General features: G+C 38.0%; 1 protein-coding gene across 5 annotated transcripts in view; it reads right to left on the bottom strand.

The window, feature by feature from the left end:
* Window positions 1-875: 875 nt before the first annotated feature.
* LOC138926293 (uncharacterized) overlaps window positions 876-22,486 on the bottom strand; it is a 184,057-nt gene continuing 162,446 nt past the window's right edge. For 3 of the 5 annotated variants that reach the window (XM_070279961.1, XM_070279959.1, XM_070279960.1), the window contains 2 exons: window positions 21,351-21,505; window positions 876-1,055 (listed from right to left, as the gene is read on the bottom strand). In XM_070279961.1, coding sequence (XP_070136062.1) covers window positions 953-1,055; window positions 21,351-21,505 — 258 coding nt within the window. In that variant the 3' untranslated portion in view covers window positions 876-952. The remainder of the gene's footprint in view (window positions 1,056-21,350; window positions 21,506-22,486) is intronic. The other 2 variants (XM_070279962.1, XM_070279963.1) reach the window with 2 other exon arrangements.

The following is a 22,486-nucleotide window of genomic DNA, read 5'->3' as shown; positions in this document are numbered from 1 at the left end:
CTATTTTTGAACATGTTCTTTGAAATAAGCATCCCTTTCGTAAACTTTTCTAATAACTTCTATAAAGAAATGTTGTTATAATGTTCTTATGTTATATGTAAAAGAAATGCTAATGCTAAGAAATAATTTGTAACAAGAAAAGAAAGCTAACTTCGGAAGGAGCCGAAGTTGATATAACTTTGCAGTTAAAACCAGATATATATCGCAAACATCGGACATTGAATATATACGGATATCCTTATAAAAATAACACAATTAAAGCAATTGATTACAATAAAATATCTAAAAAAAAAATCCCAAGCTTTATCTTCAAAAATACCAAAGTTGGTATTTTTACCAAATACCTTATCCCATCGTTCAGTTATATGGCCGCTATAGGATATAGTCGGCCGATCGTTATGAAATTTGGTAGGTTGGATCAACTTACCAAAATATCTGAAGAGGTTCTACCTTTCTATTTTTAAAAACACGACAGTTGGGTCATTTCCGATCGTTCAGTTTTATTGAAGCTGTAGGATATTGTGAGCCGATCACGGCCGTTCCGACTTACATATATACTGTGTGCAAGGAAAAAAGGGTGTGGAAGGTTTCAAGTCGATAGCTTTAAAACTAAGAGACTAGTTTGCGTAGAAACAGACAGGCGGACATGCTCATATCAACTCAGGAGGTGATACTGATCAAGAATATATATACTTTATAGGGTCGAAAATGTCTCCTGTGTTGCACACTTTTGACCAAAATTTTAATACCCACTGCAAGTGTATAACAATATTGGAATTAACACTCAACAATATTTACAACATTGGAATATTAAAATATAATTTTATTATAGTTTTATTATAATGAATAATTTTATTTTATTTTAATAAGTATTTTTTAATGTGCGGAATTTTTTAAACTTTTATGTTATTTTTCTTTATACTTTTTTTAAAATTAATTTTATTGTCTTCTCTTATGATGAACATTTAAAATTAAGTTTAAGCCACATTGAATCCTTATTCCATAGAGATCCATAGTCACCAGCAGTTCCATGCAAAAGCCAGTCGGTTCCGAGCCTAAAAAATATTTGTATACTATTAAAAACAAGAAAGGAAAGCTAACTTCGCGCGGAGCCGAAGTTGATATACCCTTGCAGGTAAAACCGGATATATATCGCAAACATCGGATATAGTTGGCCGATCCTTATGGGAATATGAATATATAATCCAATTTATGACAATAAAAAATATAAAAACAGTCCCAAACTTCTATCTTCAAACATGTCAAAGTTGCTATTTCTACCAAAAACCAGTTCCGATGGTTCAGTTAAATGGCAGCTATAAGATATAGTCGGCCGATCGTTATGAAATTAACTGACCAAAAATATAATCTGTACCAAGTTCCAGCTTTCTTTCTTCAAAAACACGAAAGTTGGGTCATTTCCGATCGTTCAGTTATATGGCAGCTAAAAGATAAAGTCGGCCGATTCTTACAAAATTTTGCATGTCGTATTCTTTTGCCAAAAATAGCTCTCATGTAAAATTTGTTCTAAACTCTAAAACACCGAAGTTACACCATTTCCGATCAATCAGTTAAGTGGCAGCTATAGGATATAGTCGGCCGATTGCGGTCGTTCTGACTTATATACTGCGTGCAAAGAAGGGTGTGTGCAAAGTTTCAAGACGATAGCTTTAAAACTGAGAGACTAGTTTGCGTAGAAACAGATAGACGAACAGACAGACGGACATGCTCATATCAACTCAGGAGGTGATCCTGATCAAGAATATTTATACTTTATAGGGTCGGAGATGTCTCCTTCACTGCGTTGCACACTTTTGACCAAAATTATAATACCCTCTGCAAGGGTATAAAAATACCGATAAAATATAACTAATATGATGCTATAAAAATACTCCTTTTATTTACAGCAAACCCTCCCACAAACTTTAAACTAAATTTTGACCAGAAAACGCTGGGCAATACACAGTAGTAAGCAATACATATCTGGTAACCCCGACGAGATGGTAACCAAAATTGCCATCAGACTGGATCTCAAACGATCGATGACTTTAGAAGAACCTACGCAGACGTGGCCCACATCACGGAATGTGTTCATACCCAAAGCGGGCCCAAGCCGTTGCAAAAGATCCCTTAAGAGTTAAGCTAATCTATACTCATTTCCAGGATAGAGATGTCAGAAAATGTCCTGATAAAAGGTGGCCCACGAAAGATTTTCGTTTTTTATTGGATAGCCTCAACATTGGGGTTTATGTATGAAACACCTTTTCGTTTATATGGCTGCCTCGGCTGGCTTTACAGTAGCCCATTAGGTCGACCCAATTTTTAAACATATTTTCGATGGTTTAGGGCCATACCATCGAATGGCCCTGATGGCCACCTCAATCTCGTGCTTTATGTCGTTAAACGTCACAAAAAATAGTCCAACAGAGTCAAATCGCAGCTGCGAGACGGCCAGTTGAAATCGCCTTTTCGGCTGTTTATGCGATTTTCGAACGTACCACGTGCCTGGCTGTGTGGCACGTAGCGCCGTCCAGCTGGAACCATATGTCGTCTATGTCTTCCTCTTCCATTCGGGGAAGGAAAAAGTCTTCCAACATGCCACGATAGCGGACACCAATAACGGTTACGGCCTTATATAAGACAGTTATTTATAAAAAATAAGGTACATGTAAGAACCACTGCCCAACCTTCTACCTCCTTAAAAGGTAGAACCTTAACACCTTAAAGTTTATACTTTACCTGTTCATATATAGGTCGGATATTAGACTTATTTTTTGTATCTGATCCTGATGGTACCACTCTTTTCAGAGCTTTGCCCCTTTCAACCCCAGAGATCGATATCACGCTTGAGGTTTTTTATGCTAATTTTTAATTTGAATTTTTATGCTAACTTAGGCTAACGTTAAGCTAACTTTCACAAACTTTATAGCCTTATCGATAAATTTGATTGGTCCTATATTCGGGCATGCACCGCTTTAAATGTCACCTTAGAAAAATGTTATAATACTTTAAATCAGTGGTCGGCACCCCAATACATTGATATGATTTTACCGCATTAGTGTTAGTAACGAATAGCAGAAAGTAGGCTGTGAGCATGACGTTTCACACATTTATACTGTGTGTGTGTGGCAGAGCTCGGGCAGAGAAATTTCCTATGCCCCCAAGACAGGGCCGTGCCGACCTCAGCTTTAAATACATTTTTGACTCATGTGTGCATGGAAATATCCGTCCCCTTCAACAAATTCCCCTTGGCTTACAAGGAGCCTCACGAACTTAAAAAATACTAAAAACAGACTTTTATTTAAATATAAAAAACATGCAGTAGTATTGATTTTTAAAGAATCTACTATCTCGGTAAAATTTTACCGTGCATGAAAGCTAAATGTTACAGGAATTAAATTCACCGCTGTCATATTCAATTTTACTCAGGATCCGAAGCAGTTTTATAACTTTGTAAACACTTAGCGTAAAAATGTATCTTTTCACTTCTGCTTACGTTTGAAAGTTCACCGGCGACCCCTGAACAGGCCTTTTGATACCCAACTATTTCTTTAGGTACTTTATATCTGAAAAACAAATTTCATCCAAATCCACATGAGTCGTGTGAATGTAGGTAACATAGAGGGGGAATCATTTTCTCCGTAACAGCTATAAGGATTTTATAAAATTTCTATAAGGAATTATCAAATTTTGTGAGCGTATTAAGTGGGTCTGAGAATCCGCCTACATCTATTTTTAATCCTCTTAAATTCTGTTTGATATACCAAAAATCGCATATAAAGTGAGTTACTACCTCATCACACTGACAATTCACGCTACCATAGCATTTTAACTCAATTTAAACTGGGGCAAGAATCTTTCATCATTAAGTAAATACATTAATTCTATTTATGAGCATGATACAATTATATAAGGTAGTCCATTCCACTGACATATCGTTCGGGTTTGGTCCCTTAATTTTAAACTGTCAAACTGAAAGGTGATTTTTTTTTCAAAACTTGAACCTTTTAGTGGCCAAGCAAAAAAAATGACTGTGACGCTTACTATGTTAAAATTAAAATAAGGGACTTAAGTCAACGAATGGACTACCTTATATAATTGTATCATGTTTATGAGTATTTTGTACAGTAAGCAATGCCAAAAAAGGCAAAGGGGGTGATTTGCGAAATAGAAGATCCGAAAAAACCGAAGAACAAATCCAATACATAAGTCTAAAACTGAGTAAATTTTTCCGAGTCAGCTAGTAATAGTATATAATTACATTATTTGTAACTTATTAACCCAGGAAGAGTTAGTAGGGAAATTTAAAATTCTATATTTTAATTTTGAACGTAAGACCCTAAAATGGTCGTGCTGTGCATATGTCGAACTACAATGGGTAAGGACTAGAGGACTAAAGTTTCTAGCTGGCTATCTACATCATCATTAATTAGGTTATGCAGAAACACGATACCAAGAATCGTCCTACGATTTTTTAAGCTAGATACGTTTATAAGTAAGAGTCTACTATTATTAGATGGAAGGTGAAGATTTGCATCCCAGTTTAGCCCAGTCTAGATTTTATGCGGTACTGATGTACTCCATATTGGGGATTCTAGACGGCGGCCCGACCTAGACACTGCGAGCTAAAACTCTCTATGGAAAGCTTGTTGAGTCGAGCGGCCGAGAAATAGTCGGCTTGCGATCAACAAAGCCTTTGTACAAACTTAAGCCTAATAAATAAACATTACACTAATAATTACACTAAACATTACATAAACATTATTTAAACATAAACATTAACCGCCGTGCTGCTGCTTGACCCGACAACCACCTTTTAATAAAAACAAGGACACCATTGTGGAAATATGGTAAGCAAATTCGAGTTTTGTGTCTAATGGAACCCCAAGGTCATTATTTTCTTAAGGGATCCCATAGATGAAATACGTAGCCTGAAAAGACGGCATGAACGATAAAAAGACATACGTTTGCGATTTAATTCATTAACCATTAAATCATTCGCTAAGCACCATTTTTAAGATCGGACTGAAGATTGCATTGGGCAGAAACGTATTTGTATTGAAGACAAAGCTTAACATCATCTGCATACATAAGTACTAGAGAGATCGTTAAAGCAGAGGGAAAGTCTTTTATAAAAAGAGTGTCCTTTCTTAACACAGAAAAGGGCCTTAACAACAGAAAAGGGCCAAGATTACTTCCTTGAGGGACCCCAGTTGTAGCACGGACCAAGCATGTTATTAATTTTTAAATGCGATTCTTTGTGTTCTTCCATCTAAGTAGCTGAAGATCCTCGTAAGGAGGTCTGTAGGAAGTCTCAGAAGATTCAGTTTACTTAACAAGAGTGAGTAATTGACTGAATCGAGTGCTTTACTAAAGTCGGTGTAAATAAAATCAGTTTGAAATCCCTTTCGAAAATCTTCTATGATAAAGGATGTCAATTCCAGTCAATTAGTGGTGGTGGACCGACGCTTAAGGAAGCCATGCTGACATGGACAAATGATCGAAGAGCAAATGTTTCGCAAATTAGGATTCATTCAGGTAATTATGCAAAATTCCTTCCACTTATGGGGATAAGTCGAGGTTTCCAAAGATAAGTTGAAAAGTCTATGTAGAGGTTTGCAAAAAGTCCTGGCGCAGTATTTTAGCTTGATAATGTAACACTCCATCCGGGCCTGGCGAGTAAACACGTCTGACCCTTAGAAAAGCTATTCTCGCAGAAAGACGGACAGAAAATAAAATTTTCTGATTAAATGTTGTACGAGTAAGGCTGATGTATCATCTTAGGTGGAGAGTTAGTTGTTTTTAAAAAATTTTGGGAATACATCAACAATGGCCTGATCAGGAATCGCAGATGAACTTTCAAACGTAAGAAGAGGTGGAAAAGATACATGTTTACGCTTAGTGTTTACAAAGTTATAAAACTGCTTCGGATCCTGAGTAAATTGAATCCGAGAGCGGCGAGTTTAATTCCTGTAACATTTAGCTTTCATGCACCGTAAAATTTTACTGAGATAATAGATTCTTTAAAAATCTATACTACTGCATATTTTTTATATTTAAGTAAAAGTCCGTTTTTAGTATTTTTTAAGTTCGTGAGGCACCTTGAAAACCAAGGAAGATTTGTTGAAGCGGACGAATATTTCAATGGCTCACATGAGTCAAAAAATGTATTTAAAGTACAGTACAATTTTTCTAAGGTGACATTAAGATTGGTGCATGCCAGAATATTGATCCAATCATATGTATCGACAAGGCTATTAAGTTTTTAAAAATCAGCTTAACGGAAAAAGCGAATCTTATTTGCCACGCATGGCGACATCTGATCGATACCAGGAATGGTTTCGATTGAGACCTCCAGCGTGGGGATCCTCTGGGGTTGAAAGGGGAAAAGCTGTGGAGATAGTGGTACAATCAGGATCAGATAAAAAAAATAAGTCTAAAAGCCGACCTAACGAGTTTCTACATGGTTAATTTGACCTAATTTGAGATGTCAAACATGCCCGCGGAGAAGTCATAGTGCGTTATAAGAGATAAAGAAGGTGAGTTATTGACGTTGGACCTTTTTAATTCTGGGATATTAAAGTCGCCCACAGCTACAAGCTGGTCACGATCAGTCATAAGATTAAAAACGGATTGAATAGTGGACAAATGATGCTAATATGTGAATGGTTCGGACGAAGGCGGTATATATGAACAAGTAATGTATAAAGATTTTGCGGACAAAATGATTTTAATGCAAATAATGCAACACGAATCTTGAAAGAAGACGTACGCATTCCATAATTATATTTAAATTTAGCTAATTATAATTAAATTTTCCACCTTTATATCGGGTTTAGTTTTGGGTTTGATATAAGCCGAGATATCAATCTCTGAAGTCTGAAGTATCAGGGACAAGCCGAGAAACAAATATATGTTTCGATGGAGAAATCACCTGTAAGGGTTTTGGTGTCGCAGGTACGAGAACTGCAGAATCATTCGGTGCCGGTGGTCCGGAGTGTAGAATACTCTTTTGGGTGACTCTAACGGGGGTTTCATTCACTAGGTAATGTGGTATCACTTGAAAAGATACCACGGAGGACATATCAGACAATTGCTCATTTTCCTAGAGGTGGCCAGATATATGATCGGGTGCGTTATTGACGACTGAGCCGGCTGAGGTGGATCACAAACAGTGGACTTCTTACGCTTAGGAGACTCAGTTAGCAGCCGAAGGCCGCTAAACTGAGTGTTAAGCGCACAGAGCTGGTCATTTATTTTACGAAAACCAGTGATCAACTCTTTAAATCTTTTCTTAGTCTGTCTCATGAACGACCTCATTTCGTCTTAGATAGCTCGACAATTATCACAACAATAATGTAAACCAGACCCACGGGAAACGGCATCCAAAACTGAGGGAGTGAACGCGGCACACTTGGCGTGTACGACGTTTTCACACGGCCAGCAATGGATAGTAGGCTGGGATGAGGAGATTGTCTTGTTACAAGACTTCCTCGAACAGACCATTTATAAAAAATAATATAAATAATAATAATATATATTTTATTTTAATAAATAAATGACAATAAAAAAAATAATGTATAAAAAGTTCAAAAATACTATACCTTGAACCACTGCACTATAGGAAATTTGACCACTTTTTCTGGCCTAAAACCATTTTTTGAAAGTTAAAAGATTAAAATAATTTTAACTGCATATCATTCAAAACAGATTAATTTTTAATGTTGCATAGATGGCGCCACTGCGAAGAAATCAGCTGTTAAAAACAGCTGTTGATGTTAAAATTAACATGAGCTTAGAATTTACGATTTATTGGTGCGATTTTAAAAACGCCAATACTGAAAATTTTATGGACAAAATCAAAAGTTTTGAAATGAATAGTTTTTAATGTGGTTTGTATTATGTGTTTGTGTATGTGAAGTGTCCAAAAAACTTGTGTTGTATTTTTAATAAAGTGAAAATGTAAGTAGTCTAGCAAAAAAAATTTGTAGAGTCGGACATTGTAATTTAGTCCATGTTGTAGATTGTTTTCTTCAAATGAGTGAAATATGAATATGCCCTTTTATGCGCTTTCGAAGAAATTCATAATTTAAGGAGGCAACCTCAACACCTTGAATGTGAATCTGTTAGCTGTGAGACTAGGGGGGGGGGGGGGGTGCCACGCTCACAATTTTTTCATTTCTCAGTTCTTTTGATCATATAAACTCAAATCAAAAATCAAAATCTAAATATCTTGCATAGTTTTTGTGTTAGAATGTGTTTCTTAAAAAGTAGGTGGTGCCACGCCCACATTTTTTTAAAATCTTAAATCTATTGACCATGTGAACTCAAATCAAAAATCAGAACTTAAATATCTTGTTTCGTTCTTGAGATATTATTTTTGGCCAGAAAAAGTGGTCATATTTCCTATAGTGCACTGTTCCCAAAAGGAAGCCAAAGCGGGGCTTTAGAGAGGAAAAATGTAGAAATGAAGATAAGACCTCTATTGCATACGAAAGAAAAAAAAAAAACAAAATCCTTAAACAAATGAGAAGCAGAGTTGAGCTAGGCTTGGAACTGAATTTAAACAAATTATTAATCGCCTCATAATATACAGCAACACACGCAAAGCGATACGGTTTAAGTTAAAACTGAAGTTTCTCAAAAAATTCGATTCTCAAGCAAGTAAACACCGGTTTACCAATATTTATTCTAAACGCAGTGCGTACAAAAACAAAAGAAGCGACCCTTCACTTGAGAGTAAGAGAGAGAGTGAGAAAGTTATAAGCGTCCGCGTTTTTGGTGCTTCCGATACTGGACTACGGTTTACGGCCGGAGCCCCCAATATGGAGTACATGAAGACCGCAAATAATCTGTAAAAAAAAAGTTCTTAAAATTTTACTCAGGATTAAGGCTCCTAAGAGGGTTAAAATCTTCATTGACCTTCGTATCGTAGCAGACTCTTACTAATAAACTAACCCCCATTAACAAATCGTAGAACAATGCGGCCTCTTTTCTTTCAGCTTCGCCGCGAATCCTTCTGCTGCCTTGGTCCCAATGAGTTTTTATCGAACTGGGCTAGCAACATAATTGGCTTTCTTCACTGTGTTACGAAGCATGGCGAGCATTCACCCCGATGCCTGCATCTGGTTCGGCTTGTACCAAGTTTTGCACTTCCTTGCTTATCTCCGGACGTCCTTTTGCATTTTTGGCCAGAAGTATCTTGCTGCCACTTTAGCAATTGTTTTTTCTCGGTTTAGGTGTCTTGCCATTGGTGCGTCACATAATGGTTTTTACCCTTCTGGTGTTGACTACATAGTCATAATGTTTCAGTTAAAAAACCCATCTCGTTATTCTCCCGAGCGGGCTTTTAATTATTGTTCAGTTATTTAGTCATCAAAATAATATCCTTCCAGGTAGGGTGTCATCTGCCCAATTGAGCATACTCTCCTTCTCAGTAGCCAAGTAATTCTTTTACACCTCTCCTCGGTATCCTGCGTCAGAATTTTTGAACGCCTCCTGGTATCTGTCTATTCCCATTTCGTCTCTTCTAGTAGCAGCTTGTTCAGTGATTTCGCAATTTTTGCAAAATCTGGGACAAAACGCCTATAACATGCCGCAATCTCAATGAACTGGGGCACTTCCTTTATTCTGCAGCTCCGTGATCGCTGTGATCTTCCTTGGATCTTCCCTCAGGGACTGGCCTGAGCAGCTCCTGAAGAAATGAGCTGGATGAATTTCAAAGTTCTCCTCCCTTGTGCGTCCGATCATGATGTTGTAATCTTGGTACGAGAACGTGTGTGGATCCGAGCCTACATCCGGGCTGAATGTTGCCGAGGCTGAGCGCATCCCGAGTGGCTGCTAAAAATCTTGCTGCTCCAAAATAAAATTAACTCGTGACATCGGGAAGGCATCCTTTATTAAATTTGCGTTCATCCTTCTAAAGTCCGTTGACCCATTTTCTTTTTTTACATGATGATGGTTGAGCTATACCCGCTATTTGACGGCTCCTCCTTCCACCTTATCCCCCCCTTGTATTTTTTATCTTTAGGATAATAGTAATTTCTTCATAATAATCCGTGCTATGTTTGAGCAACCTTTCTGGCCTGCGTACTCCCCCAACTTCCTATCTAAGACCCTCCCTTCTATGAAGCGAGATGTTTTGCCTATCTACCAGATACCTTCCTATCTTTGATATTTCCATTTGGTGGCTTGCACTTGTTACACGTGCACATGTGCAGTGCCGAAGTCTCCGAGGAAATTTGATCCTTCCTCCTTGTATCCTTGTTATTCTTGCGTGATCTTGGCGATTGGTAAAATTTTTCTCTTTGCAATCTCGGTGCCCATCTGTCGTGTTGATTCTTCTGCCAGACTCATCACACCCTCAAAAGATGCGCAACCATATGGCCTTATGAAGCTCTTTAACGTGGCATGCAGTTCTCTTCGAGCCTTTTAATTACTTGTTTTGTGGTCTTCATTGACTGAAGGTCAACCATATATTCCTCGAAAGGCTTCCCTTGTGGCTGCTTCCGTTGATGAACCTTATCATCCAATTTTCAAAATATCCCTTTGGCAAAATCAAATTATTTTAAACTCCTCTTGAATGGTTTTCACTTTGACTGAGTGGTCACTATAAACCTTTATTATAATAAAAATTACCTTATTATTACTATTGTGGCCTTCCCTGCAGTAGCTCTGGCATCACTGACCTCGGGATTGTGATTATGTTCAACCCTTACGTTTTTGTGGACTGTATAACTCGGTCCAGGAATTCGAACGAGTCTTTTCTTCTATCGAAACGACGGTAAATAAAATTTTGTCTTCCCATGTCCCCACGTTGGGTGCCAAGTGTAACAAACTGTTTTTGATGCTTTTTCGCTCGAAACAAGCATCGACTATTTACTAAAGAAAAGATTCAATTACGACTTAACTATGACGGACTCCGCTGCTGGATCTTCAAAGCTACTCCGCTTCTTTTGTTCGGCGCCGCCGTTGGCGCTTGTCCTCCGGCTGATGGTCGCGAGGATCTCCGGAAACTCGACGGAAAGGTTGAAACACACGCTTTTGACGCGTGCTGCTGCTTGGCTCTCAATTTGTCTCAAATGACGTCGCGCGTCGACGACTGCTCCTGTTGTTTTTGTTACACTCGCTGGCTCTGTAGCGCTGCTCCTTTGCTTTCAGCTTACTGATTTCGCTCCACCTCCACCTTTGCTCCCTAAGTTAGTCACCAATATCTCCCAGGAGTACGCCGGCCAGAATATGCAATCTTGGCGCGTGGCATCCCTCCTACTTTTTGGGACACAAACACGGTTGCGATCGCCACTAGTCAACTCACACCTGCGTGCATACGCAGTAGGTATTCTACCTATTGTAGAGGTACTACTCCAGTAGCTTATGTAGTGCGTATGTTGGCAAATGCATTTTAATTTTTGGCATGAATTCATTAAGCGACATTTGGTCGAAAGTTGTAGATACGTCTAGGAAAATAGCGGTAAAGTATTCTCGCGGTTTTCGCACTGACTATGCATCGCGCCATTCCAACACCAGGAAATCACTGTTCTCACGCGGCAGTGAGCCTGGATCAGGAGCACCTTGACAAAACCGTGATGTCCCCGATCAGTCTCCTTGACAGGCTTGATTTTTCGAGTCCGCCACTTTGATGTTAAGGGGTTATATATATTATTATTATTATATATTATTATTATTAGGGTTATTATATTAGTCCTCTATTCTCCGAAGAAGCTCTGAGAAGTGGCGACTCGCTCCAACGAAGTTGGTCGCGTTGTCACAGTGCACGATCAGCGGACATCCTCGGCGCCTAACAAACCTCTGAAATGCTAACAAAAAGGAATCAGTTAAGGTAAGGAAACTACTTATAAATGAACTGCCTTGGACGCAAAACAAACAAATAAGGCAATATATGACTTATATGGTGGCCTACAGCGAATTTTCAATGTCGTATCTATTCGTATGTCGTATATTCGTAATTTTCGTATGTCGTGAATTCTATGTAAGGGTAAATCTCCCATGATTTTGTTCATCAGACGAGACTTCCATTTAAAGCAGCGTATGCATGACCGTACTGTCTGCAGACTTCCTACGCATTTACGATCCATATGCGCTGACGCAAAAGACTCACAAGTGCTCGTGGACCCACATAAAAATTAGACTCGTGCAAGTATCGGACGTAGCTCTGAACAAATTGAGAGCGTTTTTTCAACAATACCGGAATTTTGGCATAGTCCCTAGTAAGCTAGTCGCCCCCAACCTGCAATAACGAGCCCCGAGCCCAGAGCCCAGGCTCTGATGATTAAGGATTAAGCTTTTGTAGACTAGGGCTAACCCTTAAATTTCTTCGGATCTTTTCTATTTCATCTTGATACTCGTGCTCTTGGACTATTTCGACTATTTTCTTAAAGGCTTCAGTATATTCGACAGGTGAGGGAACAATATCAGAATTCACTACTAATTTCTTCGATTTCCTTATAAAGCGGAACATATAAACGAACACTCGCAGCAGTTTTAGGTGAGAGGAATATCCTTCTATCACTTCCAATAAATGTGAGGTAGATTTGATTGCGGTTAATCCCACCGCATTCGTTTTTGCTACCATCTGTAGAAGTTCTGTTGACAGATTAAACCGGGGCCTCGTCGGCCACGTATCTTCCGGTTCCTTTAAAAACAATGGAACTGTAAACCAGATCGATTCTACAGTCTCCTTTACGTCTCTACCTCTGGACACTCTATCTGCCGGGTTCTGTTTAGTTGGTACATGCCGCAACGTGCTATCATCAGACCACTCTTATATTTTAGCTACTCTATTCGATACGAACGTTGATAACGACGATGGATGGGAACAAATCCAATGAAGAGTTACTGTTGAATCCCACCAAAACACACTTCGTTTGATCGGAACTTTTATTAGAGGCTTTATCTTGCGGCGAAATCTGCGAGAAGGTGAGCGGCACATAACTCCAGACGCGGGAGCGTCTTTGTCTAGAGCGGCGCTAATAGGATCTTTCCTTTGATAAGTTAGAGCTTAATATGCCAATGAGGTCAAACAGCTTTGATGTCACCGAAAGAATGTTCCGCTTGGTCGCCCTTTGACCCATGACTAAAGCATCAATTTCAAATTTAAATATGTCATCTTTAGGAACCCAAGCGATTCCTATTGCTTCAGTCAGCACTGAGTCCGAAAGTGTTATTGGCTTATCCGTGCTCTCGGGTGCAGTAACTTCAGGCGAGTTTAAAAATTAAAAAATTTTAATTATTTAAAATTTATTTTAAAAAAATTAGCGGTGTTGAGCTAGCATAGTTTCAAGGACTCTGATGGGTCTTTCCTCCACACTTTCAACTGGTATCGCCTTTCGGCTTCATTTACCATTACTTGGCGATAAATCGTTTTTATGTTGGCTATCAGAGCGAATCTGTTTAGCCGGAACCGAAGAATAGTTGAATACAACTCTTCTTGGATTGTAAGACCGACCATCAACAGATCATTTAGGCACTTGCGTTGATGTCTTACAAGACGCATAACACGACTCGTAATTTGGTCGATGTGCTTTGAGGCCGTAAGACATATTGATGGAGTGTGACGTAGTGTGGAGTAGCAAGAACATCGTTGCTCGTAGGGGACATACGGCCTAAGAATTCGTATTCTTCCATAAATTCCAAATACATATTCTTTAAATTCGGATCTTGAGATAATCTTCTCTCGAGCGACAAAAAATAGCGTTTTTCTTTTTCCAACGACCAGAATTTTTTCAAATTGCCATCTATCGACTCGTCTGGCTGTTGAGGAGTTGAGGTATTAGCCTAATATTTTCCCGATACTATCCATTCAAGGAGAGTTTTTTGAAGGATGGGATGGTTTGGACCTTTTTCTATTTGGCCAGCAGACAACAGTTCGAAAAATGACTCAGCTCCAATTAACATGTCTAACCGCTAAGGTTTATAAAAATATGGGTCTGTTAACGGCAAGTTCTTTGGTAGGTCCCAATCTTTTACGTTCACTGAATGGTCAGAGTGATAACCCGAGAAAGTTCTCAAATCCAAAAGTCGAACGAAAACTCACTACCATTAATTATTGACTTTACAACAGTGTGTATCTTTTTCTTAACCTGGGAATTAGCTTGACCAATTCTAAGCAAGTTGATACACGATTCCTCCCTACGGATCTGTAAGCGTTGAGCAAGATCTTCAGTAATGAAGTTCATTTGTGACCCAGAGTCAAGTAATGCTCCGGCCAATATGTGCTCGCCATTTTTAGTTCTAACGCTTACGATCGACGGCGCTAACAAAACCCTTTCTAGGGATGACGCATGCAAAGCATGTGACGTAGAAGGGCCATCAAGATGTAGCGCTGGGGGAGGATGTTCATTTGGTGGTGGTAACGCCAAGTTATTTTCGGTCACAGTAAATCGGTGCAGAAGTTTGTGGTGCGATCTTGCACAAATTTGACACCTAGTCGATTTACACTTCGCAACCATGTGACCTTTTCGCAGAAAATTTAAACATAATGAGTCTGACTTGACAAATTTAAACCATTGCATTACAGCAAGGCAAGCGAACGGCCTACACTGGAAAAGACTATGGTCTTGTGCATTGCAATAACTGCAAGCTTGTTTGTTGGAAGCGAATCAAGCCAACGAACTTCTATTGTGCTGCTTTCCGAACCCAGTTTTTTTCTGTTTTGGCTTGCCAGTCTCTTCAGCGGACAGGTGCTTTAATATAATATAATATTTTTTTGAAATCGGACCACAGCGGCAATTCCTCATAATCCAGTGACTCTTCCCATTTTTCTCTGGCCACTGGATCTACTCTACTCAAAACTAAATGAATGATCATTGAGTTTGCAATTTTAGTGTGATCTCCTATGGATAATAGTGACCCGTAAATCGATGACACTGTGTCGATGAGACATCTCAACGACGACGCAGACGGCTTGGAAACTTTCGGAAGGCTGAATAATTTGCTTATTTGGTTCGCAAAGATGAGACATTCGTTATTATAAACCCCTTTAAGACTAGCAATAGCTTTGTCATAATTACTCTCGGTGACTTGGAATGCTTTAATAGTTTCTAAGGCTTCACCAGAAAGGCAAGAAATTAAATGGTTAAATTTCTAGAAAACAAGAATGTTCACATCCTTGTCTACTAATGTCTCAAAGAGACTCATAAAATTTTTAAACTCCGAATAGTTTCCACTGAATTTTGGAAATGGCAACCTTGACTGGTATTTTTGAAGATAGAAGCTTGGTACTTTTTTTGTAGATATTTTTATAGGGATCGGCCAACAATATCGATACAATAGATTTAGATACTAACAATTCATCTACAAAATACAATTCAAATTAAAACCAACTTCAAATTAATATTAAATACAATCAAATAAGACGAATCCGTAACAGTATTTTTACCAAATACCATTTCCTATCGTTCAGGTTTATGGAAGCCATTAGATATTATTTTATTATTATTATTATTATTATTATAAAAGATAGAAAAGTTTACAAAACTAGACTAACTTAATGGTATAGCGCTGGCTACTGTGGCCTTCGGCTATATGAGTTGATAGTGCTTAAGCCTAAGGGATGGTTGAATGTTGAGGGATATGTACATGTTGTGTCTTAACTTAGTATTTAACTGTTATTTATGTATGTATTCTGAACATTATTTTTCTTAAATTAGGGAACTAGCCTTATTAAATATTTATATTCATATTTTGTGGTATAATTGTGTTGTTTTTAGGAAATGTAGTATTTTTTTAATGTTTTCTGGGTTTAGATCATTGAGAAGATGTAGCGGGTTGGAGTTCTGGAAGATAGTTTGTTTTGTTTGCAAGAGAGGTGGACATGTGTTAAGTATGTGGTGTAAGGAGAGGTTGCCTTGACAGAAGGGGCAAGGTGGTGTTGGAATTTGGTTCAGATAGTGTTGGTGGGTCAGGTTGGTGTGTCCTAGACGTAGACGGGTAATTTTAGTTTGGTCGAGTCTATTACAGTTTTGGTGGGTTGTTCTAAAATGGTCGCTGATGTGGTGGCTATTGGAATTGATAGATTGGTACCATTGGCTACAGTGTATAAGGTTTTGGTTTTGTCTTTCCTTGAATTCAGATTTAAGTTGTCTTTTTATATCTGTAGGATTTATATTGGATGTAAAGATTAGTGGGCTTTTGTTAGTCGACTTTGCTGCTTGATCTGCTAGTTCGTTTCCGGCAATGCCTGCATGGCCAGGAATCCAAATTAATTTGATTTTTGGGGCCAGCTGGGTTATTAGTGATCTTATTTTATTTGGATAAATATTATTATTGTTTGTATTTCTAATAGAGTCTATTGCTGCGAGGGAATCTGAACAGATTACATATTTGCCTTTTTTGTCTTTTATAATTTTGATAGCTTCAAGAATGGCGATGATTTCGGCTGTTAGAACAGAGGAATATGGTGGCAGGATTCCACATTTTAGGATGTTTGTTTCCGTTGTAATGGCGTATGTTACAATGTCGGTTATTTTTGATCCGTCAGTGAATATAAAGTTGTGTGAATTGAGGTTTGATTTTGTGTCTTCGTATATTTTCTGGTATGTTTCTTTGGGTGTGTTACTTTTTTTATGTAATCTTATGGATGTGTCTATAAGGTTGGGTAGGTCCCAGGGTGGCTTGAGTTTGCTTGGTGTTTGTGGTTCGAAGGGTAGATGAAATTGTTCACAGAGGTTTATTATACGGTCTATAATTGGTGGATATTTCCTTTTAAGTTTACTTTGTTTTACGAATTTGTGTATTGGTGTGTCTTTGGAATAAATAAGGTTTTTACTTAGTTTGGCTGTTTGCAGATCTCGTTTTAATTCTATTGGAGGGATATTGGCTTCTTGTAGGAGGTTATTTGTTGGGGTGGAACGAAAGGCTCCGAGCGCTAGGCGAATGGCAGAGTTTAGAGGCGGTTTTAATTTGTTTAGTGTTGTTTTGGGTGCGTGTCCGTATAGGAATAGGCCGTATTCTATTTTTGCAACAATAGTAGCTTTTACTACGTTGATTAATGTGTATGTACTGCAGTTAAACTTGAGACTGGATAGGCATTTAATTATATTTAGTTTTTTGTGAAGTGCAGGTATAAGTTTATCTATGTGTGTGTTCCATTTGTATTTGCTGTCTATATTTATTCCTAAGATTTTTAACGAGCTAACTGTGGGGATTTGCATGCTATTGAATGTTACGACACAGGTGCAGTTGTGCTTTTTGCAAATGTGGAGGTGTTGGCATTTTGATAGGGATAGGGATGCCCCGGAGTATGAACCCCAGTTCTCTATGTCATTTAAAAGGTTACCTAGGTTAAAGCTAATATTTTTATTTTTATTAAAGTTAATTATTAGAAAATAGTCATCGGCGTATGCATTAAATTTGATTTCCTTGTGTAAGGATATTATATCGGACAATTTGTTAAAAGCTATAAGGAATAGTATGACGGAGATTGGGGAACCTTGAGGGATTCCATTGGATAAGGGTAGTGTGTTGGATCTGTGTTGACCGACACGGATTATTATTTTTCTGTTAAGCATAAAATTTCGGACGTAGTTTATTATTTTTGGCCCAGTTTTCCATTCCTGAAGTTGGTCAATTATAGAATGCACACCTACTCGGTCAAAGGCTTTTGAAAAATCAAGAGTGACGAGTGAGCTGTGCTGGTGTGACTTCGATATGAGATAGTCTACGTAAAGTAGACTGTCCGAAGTCGATTTGCCCTTTTTAAATCCAAATTGGTTTTTATTAAGCAGATTGTTGTAAGTTACAAACCACCAAAGTCTTTTGGCTATGATCTTATCTAGTGTTTTTGCTAGGCAACAATTGAGGGAGATGGGTCTGTAAGAGGTAGTTTGGGTTTTGTCACTGTTTGGCTTCAGGATAGGAATTATAAGGCTGGTTTTGAAGGCTTGTGGTATGTGAGTGTCGAATATTTTGTTAAATAGGTCTGTAATTCTGTTTTTTGTAGTATTGGAGCTATTTTTGATCATTTGGTACGAGATTCTATTGAGTCCTGGGGCAGATCCTTTAAGGGTTTGTAGTGCTGACGCTAGTTCGAGGTTTGAAATCTGTTTTTCTATGGTTTGAGCTGATGGGGAGGGTGTGTAGTCTACAGTGTTGTTTCTATATTTGTTGTTTCGAAATTGTTCTGGGAAGTTCATGTCGTCTGATAGATTTGAAAAATGTTTAGCAAAGATATTGGCAATTTCGTTATTAGTTGTAGTTACTTCGTTGTTGTCTGGGTTTGTTATGGCGTGGATTTGCTTGACTGGGTTAAGTCCGCAAAAACGTCTTATATTCGCCCATATTTTGGATGAAGGGGATGACGGATGGATTGATGAAGTGAAGGATCTAGAGGCTTCATTTTTACTATTTTTTAAGGTGTATCTAAATTTTGCATTTTTACGTCTGTAGTCTTTCATGTTTTCTAGTGTTATGTGGCGGTTGAGTGTATTCCACGCTTTTTGTTTTTCTTTTTGTAGCTGGTCGAGTATTTTGTTCCACCATGGAACCCTGTATGGATGGATATTTGGTGAAGTTTGTGGGATGGAAAGATTTGCGCTAGATAGAAGAATTCTGTTAATTTGGGCTGCTTCTTTGTTTACGTTTTGAGAGGTTGGGTATTTTACGTTTGATTGCTGGGTAAGAAGGTTGTATTTTTCCCAGTTAGCCTCTTTTAGCTTAAAGAAGGGTCTGTTGAATTTTTCTGTATTGGTTGATGGGAATAGGGTGATGATGATAGGAAAATGGTCGCTACCATGGAGGTCGTTCAGTATTTCCCACTTAGCGTGGGGGGCCAAAATTGGAGAGCAGAATGTAAGGTCGATGTGTGTGTAAGTGTTGTGGGTTGAAAAGTGAGTGGGGGATTTGTCGTTCAGTAGAATAAGGTGTGCATTGTCAACGAATCTTTGAGTTATTTTTCCTCGTGTGATTGTTGTTGGTGAGCCCCAGGAAGGATGCCATCCATTGAAATCCCCCATGATTAGTGAAGGTGCTTGTTGTGTGTTAAATGTGTTTTGAAGTGTCTGGATAGTAATGTTTTTGGTAGGGGATATGTATGTTGAAGATATGTTTAGTTTTAGTTTAGATTGTATATTTATGGTTATTGTTTCTAGGTCGTCTGTGATGTTAGGGGTAGTGTGTTGAATTGACTTGTGAACTAAAAGTGCTACACCGCCAAACCTGTTGGTTGCTATGTTTGTTAATAGTTTGTAGTTTATTGGGATTGGTATGTTATTAGTGTATTGTATGTGGGTTTCTTGGAGGGAGATTATATGCGGTGAATATTTTTTGATGAGAATAAGGAGTTGGTTATAGTTATTTACATATCCTTTTAAGTTCCATTGAATTACTGTTAATGACATTTTAGTGGAAGCTTGTAACTTAACTTATTAGTAGTATTAACGGTTTAAATTTATGTCTTGCTTAAAGTTTAAGGTTCTATATGGATTCGCTGTCGCTGTTGTTAGCGTGTTTGTTTTTGTTTAGCGCTTTGGCCTTAGTCTTAGATGCTTTAAGGTTAGTTGTTAGATTTTTAGACTTATCTTTATGGAAGATTTTTATTTTTAGTGAGTCTTCTGAGAGTTGTGACGAGTATGGTGTGGTTAGTTTTCTGGTATGTGTGATGCAGTCAGTATCCATGTCTTCTAGTTTGTCGTAATCATGGTGGTGATGGTTTTGAAGAGTTTGGCTTGATGGTAAAGTTATTATGTCTAATCCGGTAGCTGTTGCATTTGATGGCGGGATATGGATTCCTGATGTGGGTGTGCTGTTCGAGTTTTTATGTTGTGGTTGTGTTGTGTTTGTGTATGTATTTATATTAGTATTCGGTGATTCACGGTTTGTTGTCTTCTGAGTTGTGGCGTTTGCAAGTACTTTGGCATAGGTGTTCCTCAATTGAGATCCGTGTCGTTCGAAATAAATACGTTGGGCAGTTTTGTGATCAACTTTTTGTGTGGTTTTAATGGCTGTTAATTCTTGATTTTTTATGAAGGTGGGGCATTTGCGGTCAATTGGGCTGTGCTGATGGTCAAGTTCTGGGTTGTTTTTGCAGTTTAGGCATTTTTTTTCGTTTTTGCATGTTTCTCCGTCGTTTGTGTGTTTTGTTTCTGAGCAATTAGTGCAAGTTTCGGAGCTTTTGCATATTGGTGCTGGGTGACCAAAGCGGAGGCATTTTCTGCATCGGAGAGGAAGTGGGATATACTCTCGTACACGCACTGTTTCGTAGCCAATTCGCAATATTTCTGGGAGTTTGTGTGTGTCGAATGTAATGATGATCAATCCTGTTTCAACTAGGGTGGTGATGTTGCTATCGGAGTTAGTGTTGGGGTTTTGCCGTTTCATTATTTTTTTAACTTCGCTTACTTTTTGTGGTTTTAGTTCTTGTAGAATAGTGTCTTCGTCAATATATCTAAGGTCGTTACAATAAATAACTCCCTTAGAAAAGTTCAGTGTTTTATGTTCGCTTATTGTTACTTCCATTTCTACGATTGTTGTAAGTTTAAGTAGCCTTCTGGCTTGCAGTTCATTTTTAGTTTTTATTAATAGTAAAAACCGTCTCTTATTTTTTTGCATCCGTCAACTTCTCCTCCACAGGCAAAGTCCACAGATTTTTTAATTATGAATGGTGAAATTTTTTCGAACGAGCCGTTGTCTTTTCTTTTGATTACAATAAATTTTGGGTCGCCTAATTGGGAATGGTACGATTTTGATGTAATTTTGAAAATGTCAGGTGGGTCCGTCATGATTGGTTGAAGGGCTTAAGCCCGTATTAGAGGTTTTCGTGTGTTTGGTGTTGTTGGGTTTTTTATTTTCTTTTTGTGGTTAATATTTGTTTGTGCAAAATTTTGCTGATAATTTTGTTTTTGTTTGCGCGAGGCTAGGATTACGCTGTTTTGGCACGACTTATCTCTTCGGAGGTTGAAGTTGTACTGAGCCATTAGATATAGTCGGACGGTTGTTATACAAATTGGAAGGTCGGATCAACTGACTAAAACTATAATCTGTACGAAGTTCGAAGTTCTGTCTTCCAAAACACGAAAATTTGGAAATTTTCGATCGTTCAGTTATATGGCAGCTATAGAATAAATAAGGGGGGTCCTTCAGAAATTTGTTGTGAATGAAGGGGGTGTGCAAAGTTTCAAGATTTAAAATAGATAGATAGATTTAAAACTGAAAGACTAGTTTGCGTAGAAACAGACAGACGGACATTCTCATATCAACTCAGGTTGTGATCCTGATCAAAAATATATATACTTTATAGGGTCGGAGATGTCTCCTTCCCTACGTTGCACACTTTTGGATATAAAAAGAAGCAAGTGTTTTTCGGCAGTCGTCGACAACAAAAATGTTTGTATTACCTGTAAAACTGGAGCCACAATTTTTTTCTCTTTTGAATTTTACTTTGGAACGAGTGAAGAATGCAATAATATCGGGAGAAGATATTGGTGGTGTAGTTGTTTTTCCTAGTGAGATGATCTACTGAGTGAAGTATGTACGACGATAATGTGTGAATCTAAAAATATAAATGTTTTGATTTCATTAATGTATAAAAAATATTATATAGTATCGTTAAATTTTATACTAGCCAAAAATGGTTCAAAGTTGATTTAAATTCTGAATCGGGTTAAACCGACTCACAGTGCCTAATTGGGTAAATGAACACCTTTTCTGGCAAGTGAACCAAAATAAGTTTTTGAATGCCGTTTTTTTTGCATTACGTTGGTTTGGGCTATATAAAACTATAATAAAATGTGGGCGTGTCAACAACGCCGCCGGCCACAAAATGCTCCGCCGTCATTTTTAGAGCTAGACCTACCAAATTTTCTTAGCAACTCGCGTTTCTGTTGCCTTCAAATGAATCTAATCCCTTTCCACCGTATTAAAAAAAATTAATACTGTTTCAATTTTTAAATTAAGGCACACCCAATATTTATGAAATTTTTGTCCTGAAAATTTGATCCATATTGAACAAAAAACACGAAAGTTATTCAATAAAGACTTTCTCGCCACCCCTTCTAGCAACTGTAGCACTCCTCCCCTTCTAGCAAACAAGTTGACGTTGGAAAAGGCAAGTGATCCTAAGAAAAATGTAAATTGCTGCAGTAGTGCGGAAAAGTGCACAATAAGACTGACTGATTCAGAATTGAACAAGCTACAACATTTAGATTTAGACCGAAATAACGCGAAACTTTATTACAAAATTTGTTTTAAAGCTTAAATTTATTTTTAAGAATGCAACAAAAATGGCTTTGACAAAATGAAAAAATATTAGTATAGACCAGTGGTCGGCACCCCAATACATTGATATGATTTTACCGCATTAGTGTTAGTAACGAATAGCAGAAAGTAGGCTGTGAGCATGACGTTTCACACATTTATATTGTGTGTGTGTGGCAGAGCTCGGGCAGAGAAATTTCCTATGCCCCCGAGATCATGATACAATTATATAAGGTAGTCCATTCGTTGACATAAGTCCCTTATTTTTGTTTTAACA

The sequence above is a fragment of the Drosophila bipectinata genome, chromosome 3L (genome assembly GCF_030179905.1).
Source record: "Drosophila bipectinata strain 14024-0381.07 chromosome 3L, DbipHiC1v2, whole genome shotgun sequence".
Lineage (NCBI taxonomy): Eukaryota > Metazoa > Arthropoda > Insecta > Diptera > Drosophilidae > Drosophila > Drosophila bipectinata.
This window is presented reverse-complemented; position numbering and strand designations above follow the sequence as displayed.